General features: G+C 55.4%; 2 protein-coding genes across 2 annotated transcripts in view; both read left to right on the top strand.

Moving 5' to 3' along the window:
* The window catches only part of NOL9 (nucleolar protein 9), a gene marked incomplete at its 5' end in the record, with an annotated part of 14,030 nt that extends 7,741 nt beyond the window's left edge, over positions 1-6,289 (top strand). Inside the window, 3 exons of the mRNA XM_005874365.2 lie at positions 1,367-1,544; positions 2,755-2,888; positions 3,474-6,289. Coding sequence (XP_005874427.1) covers positions 1,367-1,544; positions 2,755-2,888; positions 3,474-3,623 — 462 coding nt within the window. The remainder of the gene's footprint in view (positions 1-1,366; positions 1,545-2,754; positions 2,889-3,473) is intronic.
* A 609-nt stretch (positions 6,290-6,898) lies between these two features.
* The window catches only part of PLEKHG5 (pleckstrin homology domain containing, family G (with RhoGef domain) member 5), a 48,968-nt gene continuing 40,776 nt past the window's right edge, over positions 6,899-15,090 (top strand). The window contains 1 exon segment of the mRNA XM_014546177.1: positions 6,899-7,611. Coding sequence (XP_014401663.1) covers positions 7,545-7,611 — 67 coding nt within the window. The 5' untranslated portion in view covers positions 6,899-7,544.

Here is a 15,090-nt window from a genome sequence, read left to right as displayed (position 1 = left end):
TAGCCAGGATCTCCAGCCAAGTTCTGTCCAGGTTCTCTAGCCAGGTTCTGTGTCCATGTTCTCTCACTAGGTTCTCCAGCCAGGTTCTAGCCCAGATCTCCAGTCAGGTTCTGTCGCCAGGTTCTAGTCAGGTTCTCTTGCCATGTTCCCTCACTAGGTTCTGTCTCTAGGTTCTTCAGGCAGGTTCTCTCGCTAGGTTCTGTTTCTAGGTTCTGTGTCCTGTTGTCTTGTTACATCTGTATTTATACCAGTTGATTTTAATCCTGTCAATTTCTATTCCAAAGGTTAGGGCGTTGTTTCTTATCTCCATTCCAGGGAGTAAAGATTATGTAGCTTAAGCATGATTGTTCGTAGTTAAAGTGATTAACTACCCGCCTGGCGCTTAGTTAAGGAGTTTTATCTCCTCCCTAACTTCAGGGAAAAATCCCTACCTGGGGAAACAACCTTTCTCGGAGAGGTGACCTTGGTTAAAACACATAGCGCTAAGGGGAGCAAGCATATTAAGAACAGTATGCTATATACGCCAGGTCCCTTGAAACATATGCTGTGCAGATGTTTCTTTCCTGCAGCGACTGTATCAAGCAGCAAGGGTGAACCGGCTTCCGGCAAACCGGTTTGGCAAAATTGCCTTTTTTAAATTTCAAATTTGTTTTGAAATCTAAATAATCTATGTAGCAAAATACTTTTCTGCTTTAAGATTTTGAAATTACCCAGAAAGTTACATTAAAGGTAGTTACTTAACTTGTGCTCCAGGAGTATGATGCGTTTTTCTTAGTTCAATATGTTGCATCAGGGAATGAATGGCGGCCTTTTCTCGCTGAGTGGATTTTGGCTTTCTTACATTAGTACCTCGGTGATGGGGTCTTCACAGTCTCCCGCGACTGTAACCCCTGTAGGACCTCTACAGACTTGTGTCTTATGTGTCTCTTTAGACAAGAGAGTTCCAGGCATTCGTTTAGATTTCTAGCAAGTGTGGGTGGTGCGCAAGGACTTTGTGTCAAGTTCTCAGGCTCTGTATTAAAGCAGTGAAACTGAGCAAACGCTGGTTGGTGTTTCTTCGCTGTATAGATACTTTTCAGCGGGAGTTTGGCAGACATAACTTTAGAAAGCTGCCTAGTCAGCTGACACAAACTAAAAGTAATTTCTCAGAATTAATAGAGGGAGGTGGGGGTAGTAAAGGGTAAAGGAGGTCATACATGTAGTGACGAAAGAAGATTGGAGTCTGGGTGGTGAACACGTAATGCAATATACAGATTATCGTGGAAGTGTGCACTTGAAACCTATCTAAGTTTCTTAACCAATGTCACCAAAAAATTTAATAAAGAGAAAAAGAATGAACAGAGGGAGGTGCCCGTTTGTTTTCCAGGTCCCTTTCCATGCCGTCGCCCTCCGGGTCATTCACTCTGATGTCGCCCCTACCCACGTCCTGTATGCTGTGAACGCCAGCTGGGTCGGCCTTTGCAAGATCCTGGATGATGTCGGAGGATATACAGAGGGGCCCGTCCTGCTTACACAGACTCCAATCTGCGATTGTTTGGGCTTCGGTGAGTGAGGGTGAACGTGTCTATAAACCTACGGAGCTTGACCCACTTCTCCAGCTGTAATGGCCGGTCTGATCTCGGGGCTGTCTCGGCTCGATGGTCAGAGAGCTGCTCTGTCTCCGCGCACCGTGGGCCTCGGGCCTCGGGGAGGCAAGAAGCAGCTCTTCCTCCGCTTCTCTGCCGGCCCCTCTAAATCCCAGATCCCCGAGGCCTGGGGACGCCTTCTCTCCTGGCGTGTTTTCTCGAGGCTGCTCGCCCACCGCTGGGGCTCTCAGTCCCTCTTCCTGCTGACTTCCCATAGGGTTCCAAGCCCATGTTACCCGTGCACTCTCTGCTTGGATATCTCATGGGCGTCCAGGACTTGGGTCCAAAACTGAGGTCCTGATGGGTCCACACGCCTGATGTTCTCCCCGGACCCCCTCCTGCCCACCCCATACCACCTTCAATGGTCCTTCAAAGATTCACGCTGGTGTTTGGCCCGACCCCTGGGTCCTCCTCGCCTCGTTCACATCCCACCCTCGCGCAGGTCAGGCAGCTTCTGTTCCCGAAGTGAGTCAGGCTCCTCCAGGTCATGTCCTCCGTGCCCGTGTGAGCATCCTCACTCCTGCACTGGACCCCCCACTCGGGAGTGACCTGAGCGCAAGCGACGCGGTCACGTCCTGACATCCTGCCGCGTCCATAGCACAGGCCCAGGTCTGGCTGGACCTCGCAGCTCCCGCAGCTCTGGGCCCGTCTCCTCCAGGAGCCCACGGCAGGTGTTCGTCTCTTGGCTCACGAGGTCAATAAACGTCAGTGGATGTTTCTGGAAGTTTGACCCAAAATTAGCAAAGTCATTAGCAATTACACATTTCTGATCGATACAACACTGTACTTCTTAAAGCATCTTCATAGTGATGTGTCACTTTGTGCAGACCACAAAGCAGGACTGGGTGAAGGGAAAGGCTGAGTCACCTTTGCCCCACTAGATTTCCCAGGGCGCGCTGGCACTGGCGCAGGTGCAGGCTAGGACTTCGGCATGAAGACCACTCGGTGCCTCCCAGCCGAGCAGGGAGAAGCTCCCATGGCTTCCGGCATTCCCACACTCCGTCTCCCGCCATGTCATATTTCAAAGCAAAACCCAGTTGAAGTTGAAACTTAGAAGCTGCTCTGCAGTGGGGTGGTAGGAGGCCTGGCGCCTTGCGGAGGGTGATGTGCGTGTGCTCTGGGTCTTCAGGGATCTGTAGGGGGATCGACATGGAGAAGCGGCTTTACCACATCCTCACGCCTGTGCCCCCGGAAGAGCTAAGAAATGTGAATTGTCTGCTGGTCGGAGCCATTTCCATTCCACAGTGTGTCCTCAAGAGCCAGGTGAGTGTGGCTCCGGGACAACCTGGGAGGGAGCTGGCTGTGTCCGTGGTAGAGAGAGAACCTGAAACTGGGCTAGAGTCGTGGGCAGGCTATTGTTGGGGAGACGGACACTTGGTTGTAGGGGCTGAAGGAAGCCAGGGGAGAGGCAAGGCCATGAGCCACCAGCACCACGGGAGCCCGTGGGGGAGCCGTTCCCTTTCCTGAGGCTGAGGCCATCTTCAGGTGCAGCCCTGGGAAGGTCATGGTGGCCAAGAGCATCTGTGCGGCCCCCAAGCCCAACTGCCGGGCCTGTGGGTGGCCTGCTGTTACCCCCCTTCTTACCTGCTTGTTGGAGATGGAAACGCCCGCACTTACCACTCCTGTTGGATGTGCTTGTGGAGTTGACTAGACAGAGAGACAGACACGGGAGGCCGGCCTTCAGGGGCACCAGTGCTTCCTGGCCTTTGGGGAGAGAGTTTAGGAGGGGGCGGAGCTCGGGAGGGGCGGAGCTCAGGAGGGGGCGGGGCTTACTGAGACTCCACGCTGTCTTCTGGGGGAGGAAGACTGGGCGGATTGGGAGTTTGCATGTTTTCTGTTTCCTTTCAGCATGGGTTTGAGGGGACGATTCCTTACGTCACAACAGATTATAATGTTAAACTTCCTGGAGCAACGGGGAAAATTGGAGCAAGAGAAGCTGAGGAAACATATAGAAAGAGACAACATCCAAAAGCTAGGTTCTATCGAAAGGCACACTGACGTTTCTAACGAGGGAGGAAGCCTGACTTTGTCTCCGGCCTGACGTCAGCGGACTGATGGGCTCTGCGCTGCGGCTGCGCCCTGGCGAGCAGCGTTTCCTCCACAGCTCGTGGAAGTCATAGTCCACTTCAGTCCCTTCTTAAAGCTCCGTGACCTCATTTCGCCCTGCTCTGCTGTGTGGTTCATACACGATGTTTCATTTCCTACAGTGAGAAAGCAGCAGGGAAAAGGTGAGACGCCATTGAAACAGAACAAAGTTCAAGCATCTGGTTGGAACCTGGGTAAAAATAGGGAGACAAGGGCCCAAAAGATGTACCAGGGAGGACGGCAGGCTGGCCAGCCGGGTCCAAGCGTAACAGGATGTGGGGACACACCTCGGCCCTCGCCCACTTGTGGTGGCCGGCCAGGGTGGGGGACCCGCTGGTGGGTCGGTCCCATCCCCTGATCACGTGATCCTATCCACCTTCTCTTCCATTCCTGTGGGACAAGTATTAAAAGATCGTGTTTCATCTTTAAATGTAATCAAGGCTTAACAGATGGAGGTTTGGACTCGAGAAGCCTTCTCTTTCTCTCTTTAATCCACTGGTTTTATGCTGAAAAAAAGCTCTCAAATCCAGGAACCCTCTCGGGGCCTTGTTAGAGATTTGCCCTGATTGACTTCTCCTCCGAGACTGACAGCCGGGGCAGAGGTCTGGGAGAGGCCTGGCAGGGAGCTCTGAGTGGCCCGTTCCTGCCCTTGGCAGCTCGACCTGAGCTTGAACATGCGGACAGCTCTGGGCTGAACGCCCCTCCTGAGTGCGGGAGCTGGTGATGGTGCCATCCTCCCAGGTGGAAGTCTGTCTTCGTCTCCCTGGTGCTCATGGGTCCTTACCCCGAGGTGGGTGGTTTTGGGGGGCAGAGAGGAGCCGTCTGGGGCACCATTTCTGTGCTGAGGAGAGCCGGATACTGTACTGAGGCAGCATTTCAGACTGACTGTGAACGTCCGCTTCCTGGCAGATCATGTTGAAGGAGGTCCCCAGGATTCGATTCGCAGGTTTTACCATCTGTATTCATTTAAATCGCTGATTATCATTGTCTTTAAGCATCTCAGAGACCCTCAGGCGTGCAAATTCTCACAGGAGCCTTGTCCCTCCCGGGTGAATTTTAGGATTCTGGAGACCACTTAAGGTCTCACTTCTTCATTGCCTCTTATTTATATTTAAGTTTACCATGTACACATTTTTCTATTTTGACTTGGCAAATAGTTGTGAGACAATCCACCACCGTCAACTTCTTGCCTCCTTCCCCAGCCCCTGCATCTTGATGACAGTCACTAGGTCGCTAGCAGCAGGTCGCATTTGCCTTTTCTTTGCTCCAGGCCTGCCTTCAGCTGCCCCTCTTGCTGTCATTTAAGGAGGCGGTCCTTCTTCAGGCCCCTCGGTAAAGAAAGCAGACGGGGCCACTAGAGGGAGTTGTCAGCCATGGTCAGAGGGCCGGACCCTCTAGGTCCCTGGCTCTGGTCAGGCGGCTGTGGATGTCCATTTGCTTACCAGTGTCGGTGGTGTGGGCTTGTTATTTCTAGTCGGCTGTGGTCAGGGTGTGTAGGAATGAGTCTGCATTGAGTTATTCTTAATCATCGGTGTGTGATTTCCAAAGTAGTACCTGCTTATTCTAGGGTTCATTTTATTTTATAAACAGACAGCTCAGTGTTCCCTCCTGACCCTGTTAGTCCTGAGGGTAGGAGTCAGTGTACACCCAGGCCCCAGCCCGGAAACGAGATTAGAGAGGGGGAGGGACAGTGACTCGCCCTCCAGGTGCCTTGGAGTAGGATTTCCGAGAGATCGGACTCTGGAAGTGGCTCCTGGGAGAGGACAGAGGGGTGGGGAGGCCCCAGGTGGAGCGGAGGCCCTGCCTCCTCCACTGGGTCCTTTGACAGGTGGGATCACCTGCCGGACACTCAGCTGTCCACCCGACAGTGTGGGGCGGGGCGATGTGGGTCCAGGGCTCCTTTATGCCAAGTCCTGAGTTTTTAAAAATGGGTTGGTAGAGGCTTTATTACCTTTGGATGTGGCAGTGTCGCGGGTCAGACAGCAGGCTGTGATGTTAGAGCTCTGAGTTCAAATCCTGGCTGGACCACGGGCTCCATGAGGTTGTGAGGGAGACATTCACTGGAGCCTGTTCCCCTTTAAGATGGGACGGAAGCTCTTCCCTGGGGTCCCTGCCCGAGCAGTGCGGAGGCCGGGCCCTCAGGCGAGCAGGGACTGCGTGCACCCGTCTGGAAGGCAGGGACCAAGATCGGATTGTTTACCGTCGCCCCGGAACGAAGCAGAAGCTCAGTGTTGGAATCAGAACCTCTTACCTGGCCCCCATCCAGCAGGTTCACCTTAAAACCGTTCTTCCGGCCACGTGTCCTGATAGAGCTCCTGTGAAGGACCCCCTTCCTGGGAGTTTTTCCTAAACCTCTGTTTAGTGTTTTTGAACTTGGATGAACAGTTCACACATTTGAACGTGATCCAGTCCGCCGCACGGAGAGTCGCTGTTGGTGCCATGCTGCTGCCTCATCTGACATTTTCTGAATTGTGTGTGGATTTTTTACAACATTGGTGTCCTGCTGTATGTGTGCTCTTCTGTCCGGCTCTTTTCACTTACATCCTTTTTGTATCATTAAATATTTTTTAGGACATGAATTGGTGTAATTCCTTACATACATAGACCATTTTGTTCCAGGAAATTACTTCAGTGATTAGGAGCGATGATGACAGAAACACCGGGTAAAATAAAACACTGGGAGGGGCTGGGGTGTGGGTGCCGGGCGGGGACGCAGGGAGCCCAGCAATGCCGGCGGCTTTTCCGAGCCAGTATTGAACGCAGTGGCAGGTTAATTTTTCTGTTTGGGTCCAGGTATGTGAGCTGAGAGAGGGTGCCATCTCCTTTCTGGCTGTCTTGGAGAGTGTATTAGAGGAGAAGGAAAATTTTGCTCCCAGAAAAGTTCAAATTAAGAAAAGAGAAGCCCGGGTCTGGGGCTGTAACTGCCTCTGGACGGTGCGAGCAGCTCCGCTCCCCGCTCCCCACTCCCCTCCCAGGGCCGGGCCCCCCCACAAGCTGGCTGACAGGCTGAGCCTGAACAGTGGCTGAAATAAACATGGGGCCATCTGTGCCGTGAAGGAAGGAGCATGTGATGTTCAGGCCTCCGCGGAACGAACGGCTTTGCTAAGCTAAAGAGTTCCAAGGTTTTGCCAGGAGAAGAGTTGGGCAGAGAGGGCTGGGCGGGCGCAGCCTGAACGGAGCTGCACTTGGAGTCCAGTCGGGGCAGCAGGTCCCCTGGAAGTGCCGGCAGCGCTGAGTAAGCAAACAGCTGAGCGGCGGACACTGTTGGGCTGGGAAGCCCAGGGTTGCCATGGTGACTGATGCCTCCGCGGTGCTCAGCAGACTGTGGCTTGGGTTTTTCTAACACTTTGGAACTGACTTGATCTCCCGGGTGAACGTCTGCCGGGCAGGGAGAAGCCACCGAACTTGCAGGCCTGCCTCCTCGCCAAGGCGTCTAGCGGGGCTGCTGCCGGGACTGCAGACACCAGGGTCCCGGCGCTGCTTTTCCGGGAAGGGAGGGACGCCGAGGCGGCCAGCAGCCTGAGGAGTCTGTTCCAGGGCGCGAATGGGTACTTGGGAATGGAAAATCCAAGGGGAGAAAACCACCAGCAGGGGAACGCAGGGCAAACCGCGGCCAGGAAGCCCATACATTAGAACATACAGCGCCCAGGGGGCCTGCCTTGCAGGGAAGCAGATTGGCGGGGCTGAGGGCTCCGGGGCCTGTGCAGACCGATTCCGCCAGAGGAGCTAGGATTGGGGTGAGGCTGGGAGAAGCCCTTCGCTGCAGAAAGGGACACAGACCTGAGGGCTGGCACGTGGCTGGAGGGCCGGGCGAGGTTCCACCAGAGTTGAAGCATGAACTCGGTCCTCACCAAGTACGGGTCTCCGCCTCGCGGCTGGCTCAGCCTCCGTCTGGGAAGCAGTGAGTATGTTTTCTTCCTCTCTTGTCCAGAAAGGGGGGTCGACGGCACTGAGCCAGGAGAGAAGCTGGGGGGGGGCTTGGAGGGCCACTGGGTCCCATGCCTGCTGACTCGGTCTGGACGCTTTAAGAAGCCCCCCTACAGGCTGAGCCGGGTTTGTCCTCACTGACCTGGGGGTTCGTGAAAGTGGGGAAGACAGGGTGGCCCAGCCCGCTGAGGGTCAGCCCTCAGCCCTGACCCCATTGCGAGGATGGCGCAGATGACGTGGTCTTCTGAGCGGGCAGAGCAGGGAGGCTCCCCGCCTACCCCCCGGGAAGGAGAAAGCAAATCTCTGCTGAGGAGCTGCTCTGCTGGCAGGCGAAGGGCATGGTGGGGAGGTGCCCAGGACCCGTCACATGGCCACGTTCTGTGCATCACAGTCCTGTCCCATCGCTAGGTTTTGAGTAGGTTCCCAACTTGGCCTTTAGCTATTTGTAAAAGCGCCGTGAGCACTGGCTGGTGTTGCCAGATGGTTAGAGCACCAGCCCACACACCAAGGGGTCATGGGTTTGATGCCCGGTCAAGGGCACGTACCTGGGTTGCAGGGTTGATCCTCGCCCCCAAAATCGGGGTGCGTGCGGAAGGCAACTGATCACTGTGTCTCTGTCATATCGATGTTTCTCTTCCCCCCTTTCTACTCCCTTATACCCTCTAAAAACCAATGGAAAAAATAACCTCAGGTGAGGATTCACAACAACAAAAAGGGCCACCACCCCCCCCCCCCCCCCCACCCCTCAGTGTTCTCTGTGCCGGACGCCATGACGCATTTGGGAGTGTGGAGTCAGGACTAGTGTTTCTGGGATCGAAGAGCCTTCTAGCGCCCCAGAATCGGAGCCCTGGCCCCAGACACCCCATCCCTGACCGCAGAGCAATGACCTGGCCCCGTTGGCCACTGACCTCTTCGTGCTCAAATAAGCACCCCCATTCTCGTCAGTATCTACACCCCACCTGTGGCAGGCCCTCCTGGCAGGGGTACCCCCTTCCAGGAAGGGGTGTGCGCTGCCGACTTCCTTCCCTGGCTCACCCCACAAGCAACTTACCTGTGCCCTGGGCTCCCCTGGGAGCAACCAGAGAGTGAATGTGCCGTGGACCCTCGCGGGTCTGTGACATTCGTCTCTGAGCCCCAGGGACTGACATCCGGGTAACTGAAAGCCCAGCACAGCTCGCTCACTGAGGGGAGGTTGTTCCCGGGCGTGGTGAGCTGGCTGCAGGGCTCTTGGAGTGCCCCCCACACCATACCTGCCACGTGGGTGGCAGAAACGGCCACCGACTCTGCTTCAGCTGGGTTGTGCCTGTGAGCCATTTATTTATTTGACAAATGTGAATGTGTCATAGCTAATCACTTAACAAATATTTATTGAGCACTTTTTTGTTGTTAATCTTCACCCGAGGATATTTTTTTTATCGATTTTTTAGAGAGAGAGGAAGGGAGGGAGGGACGGAGGGAGGGAGGGAAAGAGAGAGAGAGAAACATCGATGTGAGAGAGACACATATGTTGGTTGCCTCCCGCACGGGCCCTGGCTGGGGTTCAAACCTGCAACCCAGGTACATGCCCTTGACCAGGAATCGAACTCTAGACTCCAGTGTGGGGCCGACACATTGAGCACTTACTGTCAGGCATTGTATAGGGCAGTGATGGCGAACCTATGACAGGCATGTCAGAGGTGACACGCGAACTCATTTTTTTGGTTGATTTTTCTTTGTGAAATGGCATTTCAATATATAAAATAAATATCAAAAATATAAATCTTTGTTTTACTATGGTTGCAAATATCAAAAAATTTCTATATGTGACACGGCGCCAGAGTTAAGTTAGGGTTTTTCAAAATGCTGACACCGAGCTCAAAGGTTCTCCATCACTGGTATAGGGGCTGGGAGATGCTGGTGAACAAGATAAATGCCCATTTGAGAAGCTTAGTGACTAATGAGAGATAAGGGCTTGTAAACAGGAATTGAGAGGTGGTTCGTGTTAAAACACAGTGATTGTGGGGTGATGACTTCATCCCTGAATGATAACCCTCTTAGAACACCCATCACAGGGGTTTACTGCAGCAGTGACATCACCTATATGGCAAACTGAAGTCAGCTAGTGGGGGGCGGAGGGGATGAGGGGGTGGGTAGAGTCAAAGGAACTTCAGGGAGAGAGAATGACAGGCAGGGGGTTTGTGCAGTGGGACGGGGCTGTCCACGGGCTGACATTCGAGGAAGGATTGGGGGGCTGTGGGAAGGGGGGCAGAGATGGGTGGTGGAGAGGTTGGGGAGCATCTTACTCCATTCAGACTCCACACCAGCAGCAACGAGAACTGAAGGTTTTTCGCAGGGAAGGCGGCGTGGTCTGGCTGGCCATTTAGGAAGCCCCTTTTCAATAGCAGTTTGGCGAGTGGACGCGGGAAGTTTGGGGAGGAGAGTCTGGTAAGCACAGAGCTGAAGGGTCAGGAGCCATCGCAGGAGCACAGGCGCAGGGTGGGCGTGGGCGCCCTTATGAGCATGTGGACCAGCGGTCACCAGCCTTTCAGACCTCACGGACCACCAGTGGCCGCTGATCTAGACAAATGAAACACACACACACACACACACACACACACACACACACACACGCTCTCGGTTCTGCTTCTCGGAGTGATGCCTTTTCATTGTGAAACGCTCAAACAGTACCTAGAGAATGAAGCCACGCGTCCTCTGATTTTCTGTTACTTCCAGTTGTAGTTCAGATTTCCCCCCATGAATATAACACACACATGCTACATATGTGTGTGTGTGTGTAAACTTTTTGAACTAATAGAAAGTGCAGTTTTGCAATTGTTTTTTTCAATTAATACTCTATTTTAGACATTTAAAAAATGCCAGCACAGAAAAGCCTACCTCGTTTCTGAATGGCTTTCTGAGATGTGGATATGCCTCACTTTCCCACAGCCCTCTGGGAGCGGACAGCTGGTTCCGGGTGTCACTCCTGTGAAGGGGCTGCAGGGAGCACCCTCACCCCGCCCTCCCTCCCTCTGTGCCCTAGTGAAGCAGCACCCAGAGAACCAGGTCCCGGAAGGGGAGCTGTGGGTGGGAGGGTGCGAGCATCTTGCATTGTAATCGATATTCCCAGGTCGTCACCCAGAAGCCTCTATTTCCCATCAGCCTACATTCTGGCCCTTCGTGTGCTCTGTCTGGTCATCACTCCCGTGGGCCTGCCCCGACATAAGAGGGTGGTGGCTGGGCAGGTGTCCCCTGACATGGTCCCCAGGCTTTCCTCTCTGTCCGCTCCCATTACTAAAGGCTGTGGCTCTCGCCGAGGTGCAAGGGCAGCCGCAGGCTCTGACATCAGGCCTCTAGGACTTCCGAGGCGGAGGGCGCGTGGGGTGGAAGGCGCGGGGCGGAGGGCGTGCGGGGCATGCCTGGCATAGATCAAGCGGCACCCGGCCCGAGCTGAATCACAGCTCTCCTACTCACTAGCTGTGGGCCTGAGACAAATCACTAGCTTGCCAAGCTTCCATCTCATTGTCTCTGAAGGAGATAATAGCAGAGTCTACCGCTCAGGGTCATTGTGGAGATGAGGTGAGGTGGTAGCTGAGTCTGGCTGATCATGCCAGGATCTCCTTTGCTTGGGTGTGTTCTGTCGGTTTCCGTCATGGGCTGGTATGTACCTGTGTGCCTAGTTATCTTTGACTGTGTGCTGGACATTGTATTTTAAAAATTATGTGCAAGAACCATTTGAGGCCCAGGATACTAGAGGGTTTGCATGTGCTTGTGCCATATGCCTGCAGACACCACCCGTCCATGAAGACCTTGATCCAATTCAAGCGTGAGGCTCCCGGGACTTTCAGCTCGTTCTCCTAGGCCAGCGGTTCTCAACCTGTGGGTCGCGACCCCTTTGGGGGTTGAACGACCCTTTCACAGGGGTCGCCTAAGACCATGGAAAACACATATATAATTACATATTGTTTTTGTGATGAATCACTATGCTTTAATTATGTTCAATTTGTAACAATGAAATTGGGGGTCACCACAACATGAGGAACTGTATTAAAGGGTCGGGGCATTAGGAAGGTTGAGAACCACTGACCTAGACACACACGGCCAGTCAACGAGAAGCTCGGTCTTCCCACTCTTCCTGCAGGACGGAAAGATCCCATGAGGACAAAACCGTCAGCGAAACCTCCCGGGTCCTCCCCTTCTGCCTTCTGGCTGGTTGATGTTTGTAAGATTTTGAAGAATGCTGCTCCATTCAGCTCTTTTTTCCCAAGTTGGAAGGTGGGTCTCATTCGCCCAACCCCCCCTGCAGGGAGCAGGCCGCGCTGAAGGCGCGTTGTCTCTCTGTGGCTGTAGACTCTTAACGAGGTGGGACGGAGGCTTTCCGTGGCCTCTCAGCCACTAAGGGTCAGAGGGTCAGGACGTCCCCTGGACGCCCTTCGCTTCCCCGTGTTCCACAGTCACTCCTGTGATCGCAGCCTTTCAGCAGCCGAGCCAGATCACAGCCCTTCTCTGCCGGAGCCTCCAGGGGCTCCCGTCTCACTCACAACAAAAGCCCGAGTCCTCACAGGCCCTTCCGGGCCCTGATGCCCTGTCACCTGCCTGACTTCCTCTCCTCCCCCCGCTGTTGACCCTGCTCCGGCCACACTGGCCTCCTTGAGGTCCCTCAACAGGGTAACCAACTCATCCTGGTTTTAAAACTGTAATTCCAGCCCTGGGCGGTGTGGCTCAACGATTAGACCGCCGGCCAGTGCACTGAAGGGTCGAGGTTTCATTCCCAATCGAGAGCACATACCTGGGTTGCAGGTTCCATCCCTGGCCCTGGCCGGGGTACTTGGGGGAGGCAATCAATCAATGTGTCTCTCACATCGATGTTTCTCTCTTTCCCTCTCTTCCACCCTCCCTTTCAGTCTGTCTGGAAATTAGTGGAAAAAATATTCTCGGTGAGGATTAGCAAACAAGCAAATAAAGACAAAACTGACACCCCAGTGTCCTGGGAAGCCTCTGGGTCTGGGGCAAAGTGGAACAGCTGTCACTTCACCTCGAACACAGGCTGGGCCTCAGGGCCCCAGGGCCTTTGCACTTGCTGCCTGAGATGCCGTTCTTCCCAGACAACTGCCCCACCTCACATCATTCCCGCCTCTGCTCATCATCTTCCTCATGGACCATCCAAAACAATTGCACGTGCAGATGCAGACACACACAGAGTTGCTCTCTGCCTTCACCCACTTCATTTTTCTTGAGATACAAATGAACAGGACGCAGTTAGCACCTGTCCGGGACCGGAGGACCCGCCTTGGCTGCAGCACCCAGACAGGCTGAGACCCAGCAGCCGCCCTGCCCGGGAGCCGCCTCCCTCGGCTGGGCCGCATCCTGGGCTGGGAGAGGGGGGTCCTCTGGGCAGCCCAGGCCTCTGCTGGGGATGTCCCAGGGGACGGTAACGATGTTCTCGAGCATCAGGCCTGGCGCGCCCCCGATGCGCTGGCCGCTTTGGCAGTCAGCTGTCCTGGGAGTCCGGCCTGTCTTCCCTGTGGTCAGGAGCCTGGTCCAGAAGCCTTTGTTCCTCGCACAGACTTGGCCCTGGAGGAGGCCCAGCCTCTCAGTCTGTCTGGCCAGGTTTAAAAGGCGGCGGCGGCCGGCGGGGAGGCTGGACTGTGGCCACCGTGCCGCAGCCACAGACAGCGCTGGGGAGGCAGGCCTCCTTCCCCCTCTCCCCGACCCAGGTTGGCAGCCGGCTGACGGAGCACTGGGTCAAGCCTGGGTACTGAGGGGTTGCGGGTTTGATTCCAGTCAAGGGCATATGCCTGGGTTGTGGGCTCCGTCCCCAGTCCCCCCGGGGGGGGGGGGGGGAGGGGGCGGGTAGATCTGACCCCAAGCTTGGCGTCCAGGCCTGTGGGCTGCCCTCTGAGCGGGTCCTTCTTTGAGGCAGGGAGCCCGGCTACCTTGGCCTTTGAGGTTGCGGTGGGCCCAGCTGGACCACGCCTTCAGGTATTGGGAAGTCAGCCCTGGCGAGAAACAGTTGGTGGAGAGTTGATCCAAGTTCAAGTCCACAAGCATTCCTCTGGCTCCTGCCCGGGCCAGCTGGGCCTGGGCCTGCATTCGGGGGAGAATGAAGCCAGCAGCTGCCTTCAAGGGGCTCCCAGTCCAGACAGAGCCGGGACCCCACTGTTCCAGGGTGTCACCGGCAGCAGAACGAGGGCCCAAGGACGGGTTCCACACCATTGATCCGCCAGGAGCGGTGGCTGGGCGGCGTCCCAGAGGGTCTGAGCGGCCGTGCCAGGGGGGTGGCAGGTGTGCAGTCCAAGGAGTGACTTTCAGATTTGCATGTGAGCTTGATTGGAGGACACTGGCCTCGGTGCCCCCGCCGGGGCAGACCTGAGTGTGAGGCCGCTGCTGTAGTCAACTCGGCGGATCCCACCGCAACCCGTGAGGTCGCCGCTGCCCAGGTGCGGGGTCGGAGGCCCAGAGAGGCTAAGCAACTTGCCCACGGTGACACCGCTGGCAGGGGCTGGAGCTGGGATCTGAGCCCAGGTGCCCAGCTGCATTTTGGAGGCTGACGTAGCAGAGGCAAGGCGGGGCCCAGACAGGATGGTGGTGACCTGAGCCGGGGCCAGGGCCGGGGCATTCTAGGGGCAGAGCCGAGAATGGCGTGGGCAGCTGCTCTGCGGCCAGCCCGGCCCAAGCTGCACCTGTCCTGGGCTGTGGTGGGTGAATGGGTCGGTGACAATGGTCAGGCCCGATGCTAAACAGTGACTGGACCTCCCACCCCATCGTTGCCTGGGTCTGAGCGGCCTGTTTGGCTGTCCGCCACATTCAGGGGAGCCCATGGAGGTACCCACTTTCCTGAGACCTGTGGCCAGTGGGCTTAGTGGTCAGGGAGGTTGTCGCAGCTGGAAGGGCTCCCAGATTCCCAACATAGGAGAGACCCTGGGGGAGGGAGGCGCTCCGGACTCAAGGTCAGGGTGCTGCCAGCTGTGGGCAGGAGGGACGCTGACTGGACCCTGGCACCCATGGAACTTAAATACGGTGGCCGTGGAGGGAGCAGCGGGTGACATGGAACATGGTGGGGAGACTGCAGCCCCACCCGCCCCCTGCCTGACCCCCAGCTTCCTGTGCTGTAAGATGGGGGTGATCTCACCCTGATCCGTGTGGCTCAGTCGGTTGGAGCGTTGTCCTGTGCACTAGAGGGTTTCACATTCGACTCGGAGTCAGAGTGCGTGCAGGGGGAGGGGCAAACAACTGGTGTCTCTCTAGTCCAGTGGTTCTCAACCTTCTGGCCCTTTAAATACAGTTCCTCATGTTGTGACCCAACCATACAATTATTTTCTTTTTTTTTTAATTAATTAATTTTTTTTAAATTAAATCTTTATTGTTCAGGTTACATTTGTTCCTCTTTTTTTCCCCCCCAAAACTCCCCTCCTCCCAGTTCCCGCCCCACCCTCCGCCCTCACTCCCCACCCACTGTCCTCATCCATAGGTGCAC

Source organism: Myotis brandtii, unplaced genomic scaffold (genome assembly GCF_000412655.1).
Source record: "Myotis brandtii unplaced genomic scaffold, ASM41265v1 scaffold434, whole genome shotgun sequence".
Lineage (NCBI taxonomy): Eukaryota > Metazoa > Chordata > Mammalia > Chiroptera > Vespertilionidae > Myotis > Myotis brandtii.
Note: the sequence above shows the minus strand (reverse complement) of the source record. Positions and strands in the feature narration are given on the sequence as shown.